The sequence below is a fragment of the Chaetodon trifascialis genome, chromosome 14 (genome assembly GCF_039877785.1).
Source record: "Chaetodon trifascialis isolate fChaTrf1 chromosome 14, fChaTrf1.hap1, whole genome shotgun sequence".
Lineage (NCBI taxonomy): Eukaryota > Metazoa > Chordata > Actinopteri > Chaetodontiformes > Chaetodontidae > Chaetodon > Chaetodon trifascialis.
In genome coordinates, this window is record NC_092069.1 from 26884974 (window position 1) to 26900912 (window position 15939).

The 15939-nt window shown below is 51.0% G+C and overlaps 2 protein-coding genes across 4 annotated transcripts in view; both read right to left on the minus strand.

The window, feature by feature from the left end:
- The window catches only part of hectd1 (HECT domain containing 1), a 25595-nt gene extending 20907 nt beyond the window's left edge, over positions 1-4688 (minus strand). Inside the window, exons 1-2 of the mRNA XM_070978830.1 lie at positions 4472-4688; positions 1-165 (exon numbers count right to left, since the gene is read on the minus strand). The gene's annotated coding sequence lies outside the window, so the exon portion shown is untranslated. The remainder of the gene's footprint in view (positions 166-4471) is intronic.
- Positions 4689-6122: 1434 nt separating this feature from the next.
- The window catches only part of heatr5a (HEAT repeat containing 5a), a 23327-nt gene continuing 13510 nt past the window's right edge, over positions 6123-15939 (minus strand). For 2 of the 3 annotated variants that reach the window (XM_070979840.1, XM_070979839.1), the window contains 18 exons: positions 15932-15939; positions 15671-15849; positions 15133-15201; positions 14799-14978; positions 14436-14670; positions 14092-14196; positions 13058-13192; positions 12841-12968; positions 12396-12543; positions 12074-12247; positions 11740-11841; positions 11548-11631; positions 11221-11400; positions 10843-10988; positions 9775-9882; positions 9587-9689; positions 9221-9374; positions 6123-8765 (listed from right to left, as the gene is read on the minus strand). The exon at positions 15932-15939 is cut by the window's right edge and continues 232 nt beyond it. In XM_070979840.1, the coding sequence (XP_070835941.1) occupies positions 8606-8765; positions 9221-9374; positions 9587-9689; positions 9775-9882; positions 10843-10988; positions 11221-11400; positions 11548-11631; positions 11740-11841; positions 12074-12247; positions 12396-12543; positions 12841-12968; positions 13058-13192; positions 14092-14196; positions 14436-14670; positions 14799-14978; positions 15133-15201; positions 15671-15849; positions 15932-15939 (2398 nt within the window). In that variant the 3' untranslated portion in view covers positions 6123-8605. The remainder of the gene's footprint in view (positions 8766-9220; positions 9375-9586; positions 9690-9774; positions 9883-10842; positions 10989-11220; positions 11401-11547; positions 11632-11739; positions 11842-12073; positions 12248-12395; positions 12544-12840; positions 12969-13057; positions 13193-14091; positions 14197-14435; positions 14671-14798; positions 14979-15132; positions 15202-15670; positions 15850-15931) is intronic. The other variant, XM_070979841.1, reaches the window with a different exon arrangement.

Below are 15939 nucleotides of genomic sequence, written 5' to 3' on the forward strand. Positions count from 1 at the left end.
CTGGCTCGCCGTTGGCTGCCCGGTCTGGCTCAGCGCCCAATCACTGCTCAAAGTTCTGTCGCTGTTTGGGACTCATCCAACCAACCGGACGGAGGGAGAGAGGAAAGACAGACAGGGAGGACGTCTTACTCTCACAGGGGTTTCTGGGACATGTAGTCTCTTCACCTGCAAACAAACAAAGTGAAGAAGAAGTGATGATTTAAAGAAGTGACATCACACAGAGATGGCGACCTCATTCAGACACAATGAAACGATTACTGAATCACCAGGGCAGTGGATAATTCCTGGATGACACAGCTCCTCCTTGGATCCAGTTCAAACTTGGTAAAAGATGCATTAAGCCCATAATTAAATACCCATAATTCATTGAGCTCCACAGACAACAAACCCAGCCTCTCTGTGACTCCACAGACAAACACGTGCTGACTCAGCCGTTAACAAGACGGACGGACCGAACGTGTCCGTCCACCTGAACTACACCACGCCCACGCCGAGTGTGATGTTTACTGTTTACTCACTGACAGCAAAGTTGGGGGGGGGGCTGTCTGAGCTGAGGACTGGAGGACGTGTTAAGTTTCAGTTTTTAACAAACCACACGTCAGGAAAATGTCTTTACTGAGTGATCAGCTGCATTCACACCATTTGTTCTGTGTTGTCTTAACTTCAGCTGCTCGGCGTCTGCAGCTGTATCACAGCCTCCCTGTGAGGAGCTAACGCTGCTCTCCTCTTCAGCCCGGGGAGACGTGTCGGGACGGGGTGGACGAGGCTCGACGGCCTTCCAGCTCAGCAGAGTGTCAGCGCTTCAGGTTTAACTCTGAGCAAATCAAAAACAGCCTTTCATTCCACCAAACCGACGGCCGACCCCGAGCAGACGACGGCCGCTCGCTGCGTGCCATCTGTAGAGGGAGGTGGGTAATCCCTGGGTGGCTGCCAGAGCTTTCCAGGTGGACAGACGCACGTCTAATTAGAGCGTATGTGGACACTAGACAGAAGAAAGTCCACACCTGAACGACCTGCAGCGGTTTGAAGTTCAGGAAGTTCAGGATCTGACGAGCTGATTTAAGTCCATGTCGTCGTCACAGACGAGCGAGCTTCACGCAGAGTGATGTCCGATGTGGTTTGCCTTCAAACAGAGTTGTAGCCAATCAGAGCTGCAGCCAATCAGGGCCACAGCCAATCGGTTAGCCCGCAGCTTTCACACGCCGCCATTAGTCCAACAGGTGGGCGGCGTTCAGAGCCGCTGCACAGCTTCCACCGGAGACTGAACTGTGCAGATCTGAGGCCTCGATATGAAAAGCTGGTTTGGGGGGGGGGGGGCGTCTGATGTCTGACTGTCCCTCATTTCTGAGGTCAACGCCGCTGCTTTCATGGCACAGAAGACAAACACGTCTTCATCACTCAGAGACGCTGGAAGTCTTCCTGTGTTCTGCCTGACAACAGGAAGTGTTCGTCAGCAGCGAGGTCGCACTCAGTCGACATCTCACAACTTTCTGAGTCTGCAGACACACAAACCATCGTCCATCCATGCTGAGGGTGTGTGACGACGCTCGGCCTTCACACTCAACGTCAACCTGAGAGACAACTCAGTCGACCAATGAGCTACAGAGATCACAGGAGAGGAATAAATGTATTTTAGTCACGCTGAAAACGCCCCACTGCCTTCTGAAAATCAAAGGCTCGTTGTGAAAACTGCATGTTTGACAAAAAATCACCTCCAGAACGTCTTCACGAACCTTAAAATGTGATTTCTGCGTCTGCATTAGCAAAGCTACTGAGCAGCCTCCAGACGCCTCCAGCTGTCTGCGTCTGTCACCTGACCCTCGTCTCACGTCCCCTCAACAGAGTCCCGACCCGCTTCCTTCGAAGCTCGTCAAAGCGTCTGAGGACAAGGTGACTTCATTAAATGTCTCGTTCAGTCAGACATTCAGTTCGCTGTGACTGAAGGTCTCACATGTGAGGACGTGGAACCAGTTTGACGGATCAGCTGTGAAACCATTCAATGATCATTTGATTACCAAAACAGCTGCAGGATGAACCTCCTCGACCACCTGACGCAGCTCTACACATGGACATGACCAGGTGGAGGTGAGGTCAAAGGGCCTCCGCCTGTCCACAGCAGCAGGCAAGCCGCTCGGCAGCATGGCATGCTGGGAGTGCGGTGGGTCCAGGCTAAGTTGATTAGGGCCTAATTTGAAGCCAACCAGCCTGTCTGTCTGTCTGTCTGTCTGTCTGTCTGTCTCTCTGTGGAGACACAGGCTGTGCGGGACAGATCCTCTTATCAGCAGATTAATCATCACAACTTGCCAGAGAGCGTCCTGAGCTGCTCCCCCGTCCCCCCCCTCAGGCCTCTGGCGAGCTCAGCAGCACTGTGAGGCCGGCCCAGGCAGACACCCTGAACCCCTCACAGTGTCCTGAGTCCACTTTGAGTCCAGAGAGGTCAACAATTAGCAAACACACACGCACGCACGCACGCACACTGCGACTCGAGGACAGAAACCGTTAAGTGGGGACATTTTCACAGAGCACTTCCTCAGACTTCAGTTCTGCTCCCTCGTCTTCACCATCGTTCTGTCCACTTAACGTCCTCGCTTCACAGAGACGGACAGGACTATAATCACCACAGTTCCGTCTGTTTCTGAGTCATGTCCAAAACCTCAGCGTGCTTCAAACAAAGAGCACACGGAGGGTCTGAATCAGGTGTTTCACTCCACCTTTCTGTCCTGACACTGATCCGATACCTGAACTCAAGGTGTCGCTGAACAAGCCGCTCTGTACCACACGAGGAAAGTCAGACACTGAGTTTTATGACCAGGACACTTTAACATGGATCGCTCACATCCTGACGCTGCGTGTCTGCGTTAACACACGAGCTGAGGATGGTGATGAAGGACGCCGGCAGGGACAGACACCAGCAGGGACAGACACCCAGTCTGAAGTCCTGTCTCCACAGCCCAAAGTGTGACGACCTTTACGTAATAAACTGCTGCAAATATTTTCATGATGCATCACCTGCTGATCGGTGTGACAGTTAGTCCAAAGGATTATGGAGAAACTGGTGAAAACGCACATCACAAAGTCCTGAAGCGACGTCTTCAAATGTCTCATTGTGTCCTAAAGACGAGCAGCAGTGAGACAGAACCTGGTTTGATCCTCCGTTAACGATCATGTGACGATCAGGGCTCACCTACAGAAAACTGACTGACGAGCAGGTCAAAGGGAAGAAAGCCTGACGCTGACTGACATCCAAACATGTCATTTGTCGGGTGGAAAAGCTCCACCGTGACCCTGAGATCTGCTGCTCTCTGATCACATCACTGCTCATCAAAGCTCTCCGGTTTCTGCTCACAGCAGATTAACAACACCCTGAAGTTACCAGACAAAGCTGGAACTTAAAGGCCACATGGACTAAAGTCCTTAAAGTTCTCAGATGAAAACACTAATTTTACCATGTGCAGCTGACCTACATGTGAGGCGGAGGACCGTGAGAGACGATAGAAAGCTCCAGCAGAGCTACCGGGCGGACCTTCCTCACCGAATAAAGTGCATTAATCCAGAGGAAGAAGAGAAATAAGATGCAGCCGGTGTGTAAATGCCAAAACAGTCTTCTGCTTCTCGTGATTATATTTCCATGTTCTTCTGCTCGACTGAAACAAACCTCCTTTGTTTGTCACTTCAAACTTCCACAGCGTCAGAAACTCGACTTGTTACGAGCTAACTCGGAAAATTACATGATCAGCCACATCTGAGCAAGCTAGCTGTGTGACCCCAAGTTTCATCATCTGTCCGGGGCAGAAGGAGCCTGATTATTTCATCATCACACACGTAGACGTAAGAGGATACAGCAGGGATGCGTTACTTGCTTTCTGGCTAGCTGTCCAGCGGGTACGCAGGCTCTAATGGCCAACTTACACAGAGTTACTGCCAGCTTTCAGGCATTAGCAGTTAGCTTCGCTTAGAGAAGGCTAGCTAACCGACGCTGATTAGCAACTGCGGTGTTGTCAGGCCTGTAAAACAAACTGTAACTCACAAAAATATCGTAAACATATGGCCAGGACCCCAACGGTGTTAGGCGAGATCATATGTTGGTTTGTTACCCGAAACAGAAAATAATTACAAGCCCCGAAACCCGGCCACTGTTAGCCGGCTAGCAGCTCGCTAGCTACCGCAAACGCTAAGGTTAGCAGAGACGGCAGCGTCCTCGCGTTTCTGTGATAAAACCTCACGTAACAGACATGAACCCCTCGTTACTGAACGGCCTCGACTAGAAACATAGACGTTACCAAGGCTTGGGTATTTTCATAGAGACGTTAATGTCCGCTCAGTGAGCTGAATGTGCCCGCGGCCTCGGAATCCAAACGTGAACCGCGGGACTAGAGTTCCGAGAGAGCCGAGAGGCCGCGGCGCAGCTGCGGACGCCAACGACGAGCGACACCGGCCCAGGCTCGCTTTTACTGCGGGGTGAGACACTCACCGATTTTTCTTTTCGGCACAGAGACGATCAGCTGAGGTATGAAAAGATATCTTCTCGGTCCTGCTGAAGGGGGGGAGAGCCGTGTCTATCGCCGATGCCGGGGTTTCAGTCAAGGCGTTCCCATTTCTTCGGAACGGGTCTAAAAAGGTCAGAGTGGACGGCGAGGCGATAAACAGAACAGACCGGACTGAAATGGAGAGCTGAGCCGACTGCCTCTGCCGCGTTCACGTACTGCCCCTCAGCTCGGAAATACGAAACCAACGACGTTAATCACATTAACCAATTATTTTATTGTCTGCCCTGTATTTTTTTTTCCTTCTTATTTTATGATATTTCCTTCTTATTGTGCGAGTGTTTGCCAGTCATTTGTATAAACATATGTGTGTGCTGTGTTCATCAGTAGAAAAGTTTTTCAAATAATATCAAATAAGAAAAATTAATAATTAATAAATTAATTTTGCAGTTTTAAGCGAAAAAATACTTTTCTTTTTTCTTTTCTTTTTTTCTTTTTTCTTTTTTCTTTTTTTTTTTTACTAAAAATCAAGTTATCAGTCATTGTTATAGAGTTGGGAATCATATATGTCAGGCTAAATTTAATTTTAATACAAATGACTGAATATTCTATGGAAGTCATAACAGTTAAATCAACTGTAAAAGACATGAACGCACCAGGACCAGTGTTTACTATGAATTACACAATGACATTTATCAGGCATTTATTCATCTAAAATAGTGTCATGATCTTTACTGAATGACCTGTAGTCCATCATGTTAAAGAGATGTTAAACCTCCTTCTCTGAACATCATTCACTTGTAGTTGATAGGAGTTGCTTTGATATCTTAGCCCTACAAACAGACTCCATTTTATTTGTCACAAAAACAAAACTACTTATTCATGCTCCATCTTGAATTTGGGGGTTTGCGACAGTACGTGAATGCACCATCCGGAGGCGCCGCAGCTGACGCCAGGGGGCGCTGCGACATCTTCCTCAATGATCAAAGAAAAGTTTCCAAAAAGTTTCACAGCACGGAGGACGTCAGCTGACACGCGCTTTAAAGTCTGTACATTTTCACATCATTTATTTTTAATTCTGAGCGTGAACACATGAACTCTTCTTCTACTTTCCCTCCACTGCATTAAAAAGCAAAACACTGGACTTTTTCTTCCTCCACGTTCATCAGAAGGCGACTGACCGGACTCACTTTTCACCGTTAAATAAGATCATTAAAAGCAGTGTTTTGCTTCAGGTTAAATGTTTTTTAAAATCATTAAATCCATTAAAAGCAGTTTTTCTGCAGGTAATAAAAAATCAAGTTCTTATGTATTTTACAAGATACAAAAAATAAGAGAACAAAATCAGAGTTTCTTATTTTTCTCATGAAGTTTTTAGCTAACAAACCCTGTAAACATGTCTGATCCCCAGAGGATGAACCGGCTGCCCGCTGATCCTCTGACTGACCCTCTAGCGCCACCACGAGGTTGACTTTGTGATCATCTTAGCTGTTGATTGCGATGAAACGCTCATTCGTGTCCCTTCAGGATGAACCGACCATCGATCCTCTGAAACTACCTGAAAACTCTTCATCTCATCACGTCAGGAGAGTTTGTTCACTCGATGACGACGAAGAAAGAAAAGTGGAAAGTGAAGCTGAAGAAAAACAGGTTTTATTCAATCTGCTGTTAGAAAACATGTTACCTCATTCATTCAGGTCACACCTGTACAGATCTCAGAGCAGAGGCCAGGTGAGCCAGGTGAGCCTGGTGATTATGTGTCTGCTGAGGCTCACCTGGTGACAAACTTATTGCAGGTAAATCTTTAGTGTTTTTACTCTTTTCACTGATATGAACATTCACATTTAGAAAATAAAAGTCCTTTAAAACCACACGCTTACATTCTTTCAGCTTCCTGTCTGCAGCGTCCTCTGTCCCCCAGACACCGTGTGGACACTGTGTGGACACTGTGTGGACACCGTGTGGACATCGTGACACTGTAGTGTTGTTCTACTAAAGTGCAGAAAACTCAATGTCCCTTCCAGGCCACCATATGACTGATAACAATCAAAGTCTTCAGCTTGAAACCCAACAAATCATCATTCCACTAAAAAAATAAGACGCTCTTCATCTCACTCTGAGCTCCTCTTCGTCACTGACCTTCACTCAAAGGTCACGGGAAGACAAGTCAACGTGACCTTTGACCTCCATCGTTAAAATGAACACGCAGCTCATTCTGCTGCAGACGTCTGACTGCTTCCTGAAAGTACATGAAGACGATTTCAAAATAAAAGCCTGAAGTGATTGACCGTTCTCTTTCACTGACAGCGCTGCTTTAACCGTACCGTACACCCCCGGGCGGGTGGAGTCCAGGTGTCAGAGGAGCCTCAGAGTGCTCCCCTGTGATTGGTCGCCCACTGTAGACTACTCGTTTGATAAAAGTAAAACCTGTGAGACTGAAGTTTGTCCTGATGATTAAAGTGAACCAACAGAAGTCTGACTCGTTAGAGAGCGTCTCGTTTGTGGCGTCATGGCAACGAGAAAATGTTGGTGCAGTAAATATTCAATATTTCAGCTGCTGATGAAGAACAGCAGAGCGACGTAAACATTCTGAACATGTGGAACTTGAACGAGACGAGCAGGAAGTCGTCACGATCAGCTGATTCTTCTTCAGACTCAAACTTTAAACTCAGAACTTTGACTGTTAACAAAAAAAAAAAACTTTTCCCATGATTAACTTCATCCTGATAATTATTATTCTACCACACAAAATGTTATTATGCTATGAAAATTAACAGCTTATCCTTCAGTTATGTGTGCGTGTGTGTGCGTGTGTGTGTGTGTGTGTTTGAACGATGTGTCTCCTTCATGTTTCTTCTTGATTCTTCTGATTCTGGATTGAACCTCACAGACGGACAGAAGGACAGAAGGACAGACGTGTTCCAATCGATGAAGTCTGTCTCTTCGTCACGTCTGCAGTGGACTTTGAAGCGGTTACAGCTGATCTCAGAGCAGCTGAAGCTGCTGAACATGTGGAAACGCTGAAGTGGCGAATGAACGTCTGAACGTCAGAGAGACGAGAAGAACAGAAACCATCAGCGCTTCCTGTCACTGCTGACAGATCAACCAACCGTCCAGCAGCTCTCACTGCAGAGCGGCGACCATCAGCTGATCGTCGATGGACGACAATGATCAGCTGATCATAGATGGATGACAACGATCAGCTGATAATCAATCGATGACGACAATCAGCTGATAATCAATCGATGGACGACAACGATCAGCTGGCAATCGATGGATGACAACGATCAGCTGATCATCGATGGACAACAACGATCAGCTGACAATCAATCGATGGATGACAACAATCAGCTGATGATCAATCGATGACAACAATCAGCTGATCATCGATGATGATGATCAGCTGATCACCGATGGACGACAACTATCAACTGATAATCAATCGATGACGATGATCAGCCTTCAACACGTTCTCTGAAGCTCCATCTGGATCTGTTTGCATCCTATCAATAACTTTATTGATCCGTCATGACCGTTGACCTCTGAAGCAGCAGTTTCACGCCCTTTGGGACGTTGTTGTTTTGTTTGTTTTGACTCATTGATTACCTGTTTCAGTAAAACTAATCGCCTCATCTCGACGTTCTGTCCAGCGGAGCTCATCACAGGTGTAACACACCTGAGCATCATTGTTTTTACTTCCTGCTTCCTGCCATGGCGACATCAGCCTCCACTGAAAAGACGTCGTGTCAGGTGATCGAGGAACTGACAGCTGAGAGCGACGGACGGTTTGGAAAAGGATCAGCAGAACAGGAAGTGAACAAGATTCGTATTTTCAAAGTAAAGGACTGAATCTTCATCGTCTCTGATGACAGAACGAACAGAGGAACACGCCGCCATGTTGGACGCGCCACGATGACACCAACGATTGTCGCCTTGAACGTTAAAATATTCAGCCAGTAATCTTGGAAGAGGAAGTGATGTCATAATATGGCTTTTTTCCCATCCTGTCATTCCTCCAACATGGCGGCGTGTCCTCCTCACGTGACCGTTCAGATTCCCAGACAGCAGAGCAGCCGTTTGTCTGAGGGGACAGTGAACGCACCGTGCCGTGATGAGCCGTCTCACAGGAAGTTGGTTTTCAGGGTGATGCTGGGGGAGGACTTGGCGGCGCTGCGGGAGGCGGCGTTAGCGCTGCTAGCTTTAGCGTTCAGACTCTCCTGGTTCCCTTTGACGGCGGCTTCCAGACGAGACTTCAGGTGAGGAGACGACGCGATGAGAGACCTGAAGAGGACAGAGACATCAAATCCAGACCGATACATTTGATCAGAAGTGATCAGAGCGGATTTTGATCTTCAGAAAAAACCTTTCAGGAGGAAAAAACAGACACTGAAAATGAAAGAAAAATACAACAAAAGAGACACGAACATGAGATGAAACAAGTCGAACAGTGTGAGCGGCTCTGACGGCTCCTGACTGTTCAGACCAGGTCCGCCTCAGTCCTGAACCAGGACTTCACAGAGTCCTGATCAGTGAAACAGGACTGATGTGGTCCTGCTCAAAAAACACATCTGAAACACAACTTTCCAGACTTCACCTGAACGCAGCTTCTTTTCCCTTTCATCTGTACGTTTGTAACGCAGTGATTCTTAAAGACGATGAAGACGATGAAGACAGTTTCGCCTCCTCTGACCGTCAGCCATCGCACAGAAACATCTGAAGAAGAACAAACTCAGTACCTGAAGACGGCAGAGTGCTGGGGGCCGAGGCGCATCAGGTCCTTGAGCGCCGCCTCGTGGAGGGACCGGGACGCCGCAGGGGCCGAGCCCAGAGCGTTTTCATCCAGGAGGAAGGAGATGAGGAGGGGCAGCAAGATGGCCGCCAGCTGAGGACCTGAGGGTCAGAAAATGTGGCGTCATTCACAGAAAGTCAGCAACATTCTGCACCAACAGGAAGTGATGTCAGAAGTCACTGATATGACGTGCGAGCGCCGCCCGACGGTCCACATGGCGGCGCTGTGATTCAGGCCCAGGGTTAACCCTGACCCACGTCCTGTGAGACACACATCCAGCTCAAAGCGCCTCAGCACAGCTGAGTGGACTCACGCTGGGACTCGTCTGCGGCCTGGACCAGCGCCTCCATGGCTCGCACCGCCTCCAGGACTCCCTGCAGCTCCTCTGGACTCTGAGGACGACTCCTCTCCGCCTTCTGAGGAGGAGACACGTTACATGTTAACTGATCTATCAGACAGCAGCGGACAGACGGACGAGGACGCACGTGTCTGGCTCAGTACCTGGAGGAAGCGGACCAGCGGCGGTCCGAGCGCCTGGATGTACGGGACGGCCACAGCGGGTGGAGCCTGGAACACCGACGTCAACAGCTGATGACAGCGACTCACAACCTGCAACAGAGACGAGACGGCGATCACAAACCGAACTCTGCTGCTGAAGACAGCAGCTCGGACGTCAGTCTGAGACGTAAAGAGACATGAACTGTTTGATGTCTAACATGAGGACAGACACATGGACGCTCTGCTATTTGATGATGGACATCGTGTGTACTGTCTCTGAAACGTCTTTAAAAGTCCATAAATGAACTCTGCTGTGATGAATGCTCACTGATCATCCATCAATAATCATCCTGATCACTGTCTGTACGTCTCCATAATCAATAACCTCGTCTTCTCGTCCGTCAGCTGTGGAAGTTTCGTCGACTTCGGTTTCATCTCCAGAATTTCAAACATTCAGACTGTTTTTAAATTTAGACGTGACCTGATTCTGTCCGTCCCAGAATAGACCGTGAACCACCGTCACTGTGTCCCAGTTCAACCAGTACACAGACCAGCAGGCTGCTGGTTCACGCCGTCACAATGAACTCTTCAGACAATTCGGCGAAATTCATGGAAGACGAGATGAAGGCCGACAAACTAAAAGCACACAAACTGTCAGTTTGGTTTTTTTGATGCTTCTGATATTTCTGACTTTTAGAGGAACAGCTGACGACGATCGTTGATCAGCTGACATTCGATCAGCTGACGATCGATCAGCTGACGACGATCGTTAATCAACTGACAATCAGTGATCACCTGATGATGATCACTGAACAGCTGACGATCGTTGATCAGCTGACGATCGTTGATCAGCTGACGACGATCAGTGATCAGCTGATGATAATCATTGATCTGCTGGAGGTCAGAGGTCAAACTGAACTGATCCTGTCATCAATCAAACACGTCGTGCTTTTAAACGTCTTTCTGATACAAACTCTGACGTGTTTCTTCAGAACAAAGCTGCTCGTCTGTAAACCGTCTTGTTGCTCTGAAGATCGTTCAGGAAACAGGAAGTGTGTGTCGTGCACTGACCAGCGGGTCTTTGGCGTCCATGCTGGCGGTGAAGCGCCGCAGACAGAGCGAGTGAAGTGGCTCGACGGTGCAGACGTCCGGACCAGCAGACAGCAGGAAGACGGTCAGAGCGGTGAGCAGGCTGACCTGGTCCACAGCAGAGTCTGCTGAAAACACACACGCACACACACACGCACACACGCACACACACACACATACACGCACACCTTTAGCTTAGCCTCCCGCTCTCCTCACGCCGATGAATTTTGTCCTCCGTGTATAAATCTTTGAAGCACTCGAGTGTCTTCATGTTTCAGTACGTTTGGAGGACTGGTCGCAGTGTGTGTGTGTGTGTGTGTGTGTGCGTGTGCGTGCGTGCGTGCGTGTGTGTGTTCGTACCAGCGTCCCAGAGTCCCAGCAGGGTGTTCACAGCTGATCTCAGCAGGAGGTTCCAGGCTCCTCGGCTCTTCTCCTGTCGGCTCATTGGAGACGTCACGATAGACTTCAGAGCCTGAAGCGCCGCCTGGACCACCGAACCGAGACCGGCACCGCCCGCCGAGCCCGCTGCCACCGGGGAACCTGGGAAAAACATCGCTCACTATAATCAACAACGATCGATTGATTGATGGAGGAAAAAATCTGAATGAAAAGAATCATTAAAGAACTATGGAGCTCACACACCATGGCGTGTGTGTGTGTGTGTGTGTGTGTGTGTGTGTGTGTTACCAGTGTGTGTACTGGGCTGGTGGACCAGCTCTCGGAGGACTCCCAGCAGCAGGTAGAGGACAGTGGGGAGGATGGACACGCTGCCTGCAGGAGGACAATCAGTCACAAACTCTGCTAATGCTAATGGTAACGTTAAAATGCTAATGTTAGCATTAGCATGCAAAGGATTGTGGGTCTTTTTCCAACCCTCACCTTCTGGGGAGCAAACAGATGGCAGCTCAGAGAGGACACACAGAGCAGAAGACACCAGGTGACAGTCGCTGTCAGTCAGACTCCAGACCGAACCTCCAGGACCTGACCACACACACACTCACACACACACACACACACACACACACACAGTCACTTAGGAGGACATTGCACTGACTTACATCTCTTCTTCTTCTTCTTTCTCTCCTCCTCCTCCTCATACTTCCTGCTCCTTCCTCTCCTCCTGCCATTCATCTAACTCCTCCTCTAACCCTTCTGTACCACCCTACATCCCCTCTTCCTCCCCCCTTCCTCCCCCTCCTCCTCCTCCTCATACCAGTTGGGCTGGTTCCGGCCAGTTTGGGGCTGAGCTGTGGAAGTTTCCGGACCAGTACGCAGAGGCAGAGCTCCAGCGCTCCGAACACCAGCGAGCGTCCAGGAATCAAACCGCCGGTGTCCCGTCCCTCGCCGAACTCTGGCAGCGTCTCCTTCTCCGCCGCACCGTCGTCCACTGTGGAACAACAAAGTTTGACACAGCAGCGATCAGGATAAAGACAGTCCTCTGTGCGTTTACCATCTGATCCAATCTGATGGAGGACATGAAACTGTCCCCCAGAGTCCAAACCGTGTCTGATGGTGCGTTGAAAGCGTGCGCTCACCCTCAGCGCTGTGGCGTTTCTCCCTGACGTGCTCCTGAGCCGCCGTCACGATCTGCTGCAGTAAATCCAACACGGCGAGCTGAACCGACACCGACTCTCTGGTCACCATCAGCCGGTGGAGGACGCTGAGCAGCTCCACGCTCAGAGCCTGGAGACAGAGGGACGGACAGGGACGGACAGAGGGACGGACAGGGACGGACAGAGGGACGGACAGGGACAGACAGAGGGATGGACAGAGGGACGGACAGAGGGACAGACAGAGGGACAGGCAGGGACGGACAGAGGGACGGACAGGGACAGACAGAGGGATGGACAGAGACAGGCAGACAGCCAGAGACAGACAGAGGGACATCAGGGCCAACAGTCTGATCTGGATAACAGTCAAATTTCTGACCTGGATTCAGGTCTGAAGTCGGGTCTGGGTTCAGGTCCGGCTGGGTCTCACCTGGTCATTTCCGATCTTGGCTCGGGGCCAGGAGACATCCAGCAGCGCCTGCAGAGCTCGCAGACAGGAAGTGATGTTCTCCATCTGGTCCGCCGAGTGTGGAGAACACAGGAACTCCACGCTGATCCCTGATGGACGAAGACGGCAGCAACCAAACTCAATGCAGAAAAAGCCAAATGTAACACGAGTTCAGCTTTCAGTTAAAGCCACTTCATACCCAGTATGAGGTGCAGCCTGTCGGCGTTGATGTCCTCTGGACTCTTGGCTCCGCCCACAGAGCTGGTGTGTCCCATGGAGGTGGGCGTGGCCGGTCTGGACAGGTTGGCGGGCGTGTCGTCTGACATCACAAAACCTGCAAGCCACACCTGACGGTTTAACACCTGTTTACCTCTTACATCAGTGAGGAGGAGTGAGGAGGAGTGAGGAGGCATGAGGAGGAGTGAGGAGGAGTGAGGAGCAGGAGGAGCAGTGAGGAGGAGTGAGGAGGCATGAGGAGCAGTGAGGAGGAGTGAGGAGCAGTGAGGAGCAGGAGGAGCAGTGAGGAGGCATGAGGAGCAGGAGGAGGAGTGAGGAGCAGTGAGGAGCAGGAGGAGCAGTGAGGAGGAGTGAGGAGGCATGAGGAGCAGTGAGGAGGAGTGAGGAGCAGTGAGGAGCAGGAGGAGCAGTGAGGAGGCATGAGGAGGAGTGAGGAGGAGTGAGGAGCAGGAGGAGCAGTGAGGAGGAGTGAGGAGGCATGAGGAGCAGTGAGGAGGAGTGAGGAGCAGTGAGGAGCAGGAGGAGCAGTGAGGAGGCATGAGGAGCAGGAGGAGGAGTGAGGAGCAGTGAGGAGCAGTGAGGAGGAGTGAGGAGCAGTGAGGAGGAATAAGGAGCAGTGAGGAGCAGTGAGGAGGAGTGAGGAGCAGGAGGAGCAGTGAGGAGCAGGAGGAGCAGTGAGGAGGCATGAGGAGGAGTGAGGAGCAGTGAGGAGGAGTGAGGAGCAGTGAGGAGCAGTGAGGAGGAGTGAGGAGGAGTGAGGAGGCATGAGGAGCAGTGAGGAGGAGTGAGGAGCAGGAGGAGGAGTGAGGAGGAGTGAGGAGGCATGAGGAGCAGTGAGGAGGAGTGAGGAGCAGTGAGGAGCAGTGAGGAGCAGGAGGAACAGTGAGGAGCAGGAGGAGCAGGAGGAGCAGGAGGTGCAGTGAGGAGGCATGAGGAGGAGTGAGGAGCAGTGAGGAGGAGTGAGGAGCAGGAGGAGCAGTGAGGAGGAGCACTGACCGGTGCTGTGGAGCCACAGGGAGGTGGCGTGGAGGATGGGAGCCCAGGAGGAGGAGTAATGAGCTCTGGCCTGTTTCACTGTCTCTGCTGTGTAGAAAGAACCTCCTGCAGGAGGAAGAGGAGGAGAAGCTTTAACAAACACTCCTTTCATGTCCTGGTCTGCTGACTGACCTCTGTGTACTTTGAAGTAACAGTACTTCTAGTGAAGTACTTGAGTTCTCTTTCCATGAAGAAACTTTCTAAACTTTCCTCAGATTCAATGAAACAAACAGCGACGAGAGGACAAAGGTCCACATCATCCGTCCCGACAAGACGTCTCGCCTCCCTTCCCTCCCGCCTCTCACCTGTTGCAGGTAACTGTGATGCGTACTCCTGTGGGAGGGTCAGCAGGGCGTAGTCCTGCAGCGCCGCCAGCCACAGGCGGCTCAGCGTCGACAGATCCAACTGGACCAACTTCAGAAGACCCGCCCCTCCTGACTCGGGGCCCGAGCCGTCATTGGCCAGCGAGGAAAGCGACAGGTCAGCCGTCCTATCGTGGCTCTCCTTTTGTCCACTGCTCTGAACGGCCACGATGTAAACCTGAGACACAAACCGTGACGACTCAGTCCAGCTCCGTGTTTAATCTGTGTTACTGGACAATGTCTCAAAGCATCGAGGTCATCTGGTGAGACATCAAGAACGTCCACACTGAAGAAGAGGGACCTCACCTCAGCCCAGGCCTTAAGGACGGCCAGCGTCTCCATGGTAGCAGTGGCCTCGTTGTACAGCTGGCTGGACGGGTCCCTCCCAGCCTGGACTTTAGCCAATGAGGAGGCCAGGAGCTGATGGACGCGCCGCAGGTCACGGAGGTCGCTGACCACGCCGCTCGCTATCCAGGCACTGCACACCTGCGTTAGACAGACAGGTTCACCTTCAGCAGCCAATCAGGAGTCTACCTGTCACTTGGTTATACCTGGAGAGCAAACTGACTGACAGGTGAACGTTTACCTGAGATCAACAGTTACCTGTCAGTCATTAACACGATTATTGATGATTGATCACCTGGCAGGCCTTGGCTGTGACATCAGGAGGAGCATCAGCACTGAAGGCTGGTCTGAGAGCAGCTCCGACCTGCAGGCAGGTACACACACACACACACGCACACACACACGCACGCACACACACGCACACACACACACACACACACACACACACACGCACACACACACACACGCACACGCACGCACACACACGCACACACACACACACACACGCACGCACACACGCACACACACACGCACACACGCACACACACACACGCACACACACACACACACGCACGCACACACACACACACACACACACACACACACACACACAACCGCACGCACACACACACGCACGCACACACACACAACCGCACGCACGCACACACGCACACACACTTGGCGCACACACGCACACACGCACACACACACACACTTGGCGCACACACACGCACACACATGCACACACACACACGCACACAGACTTCTTTGAGTTTCACACGTTTGAAGTATTTTTCACAGTATTCGAGTATAATTACTGGGTATCTGTTTACGTTGGCCTGGTACTGCTCCAGGATCACATGACCGGGGAACTCCGGCTCGGGGATGGTCGAGAAGCGTCTGATGATCACCAGCAGGGTCTGGAGACCCGCCAGCCGCAGCTGGTCACTGTGGTCTGTCGCCGCCATGAACGCCATGCGGACCAGGTCGCCGAGATGGAGGACCAGGAAGTCTGTGGAGAGGCGGGCGAGGGGTCACAGAGGTCCACAGAGTCCTCCAACACAGACTGAGGGAGGCCTCCGCGGGGGTCTTACCGGTGGAC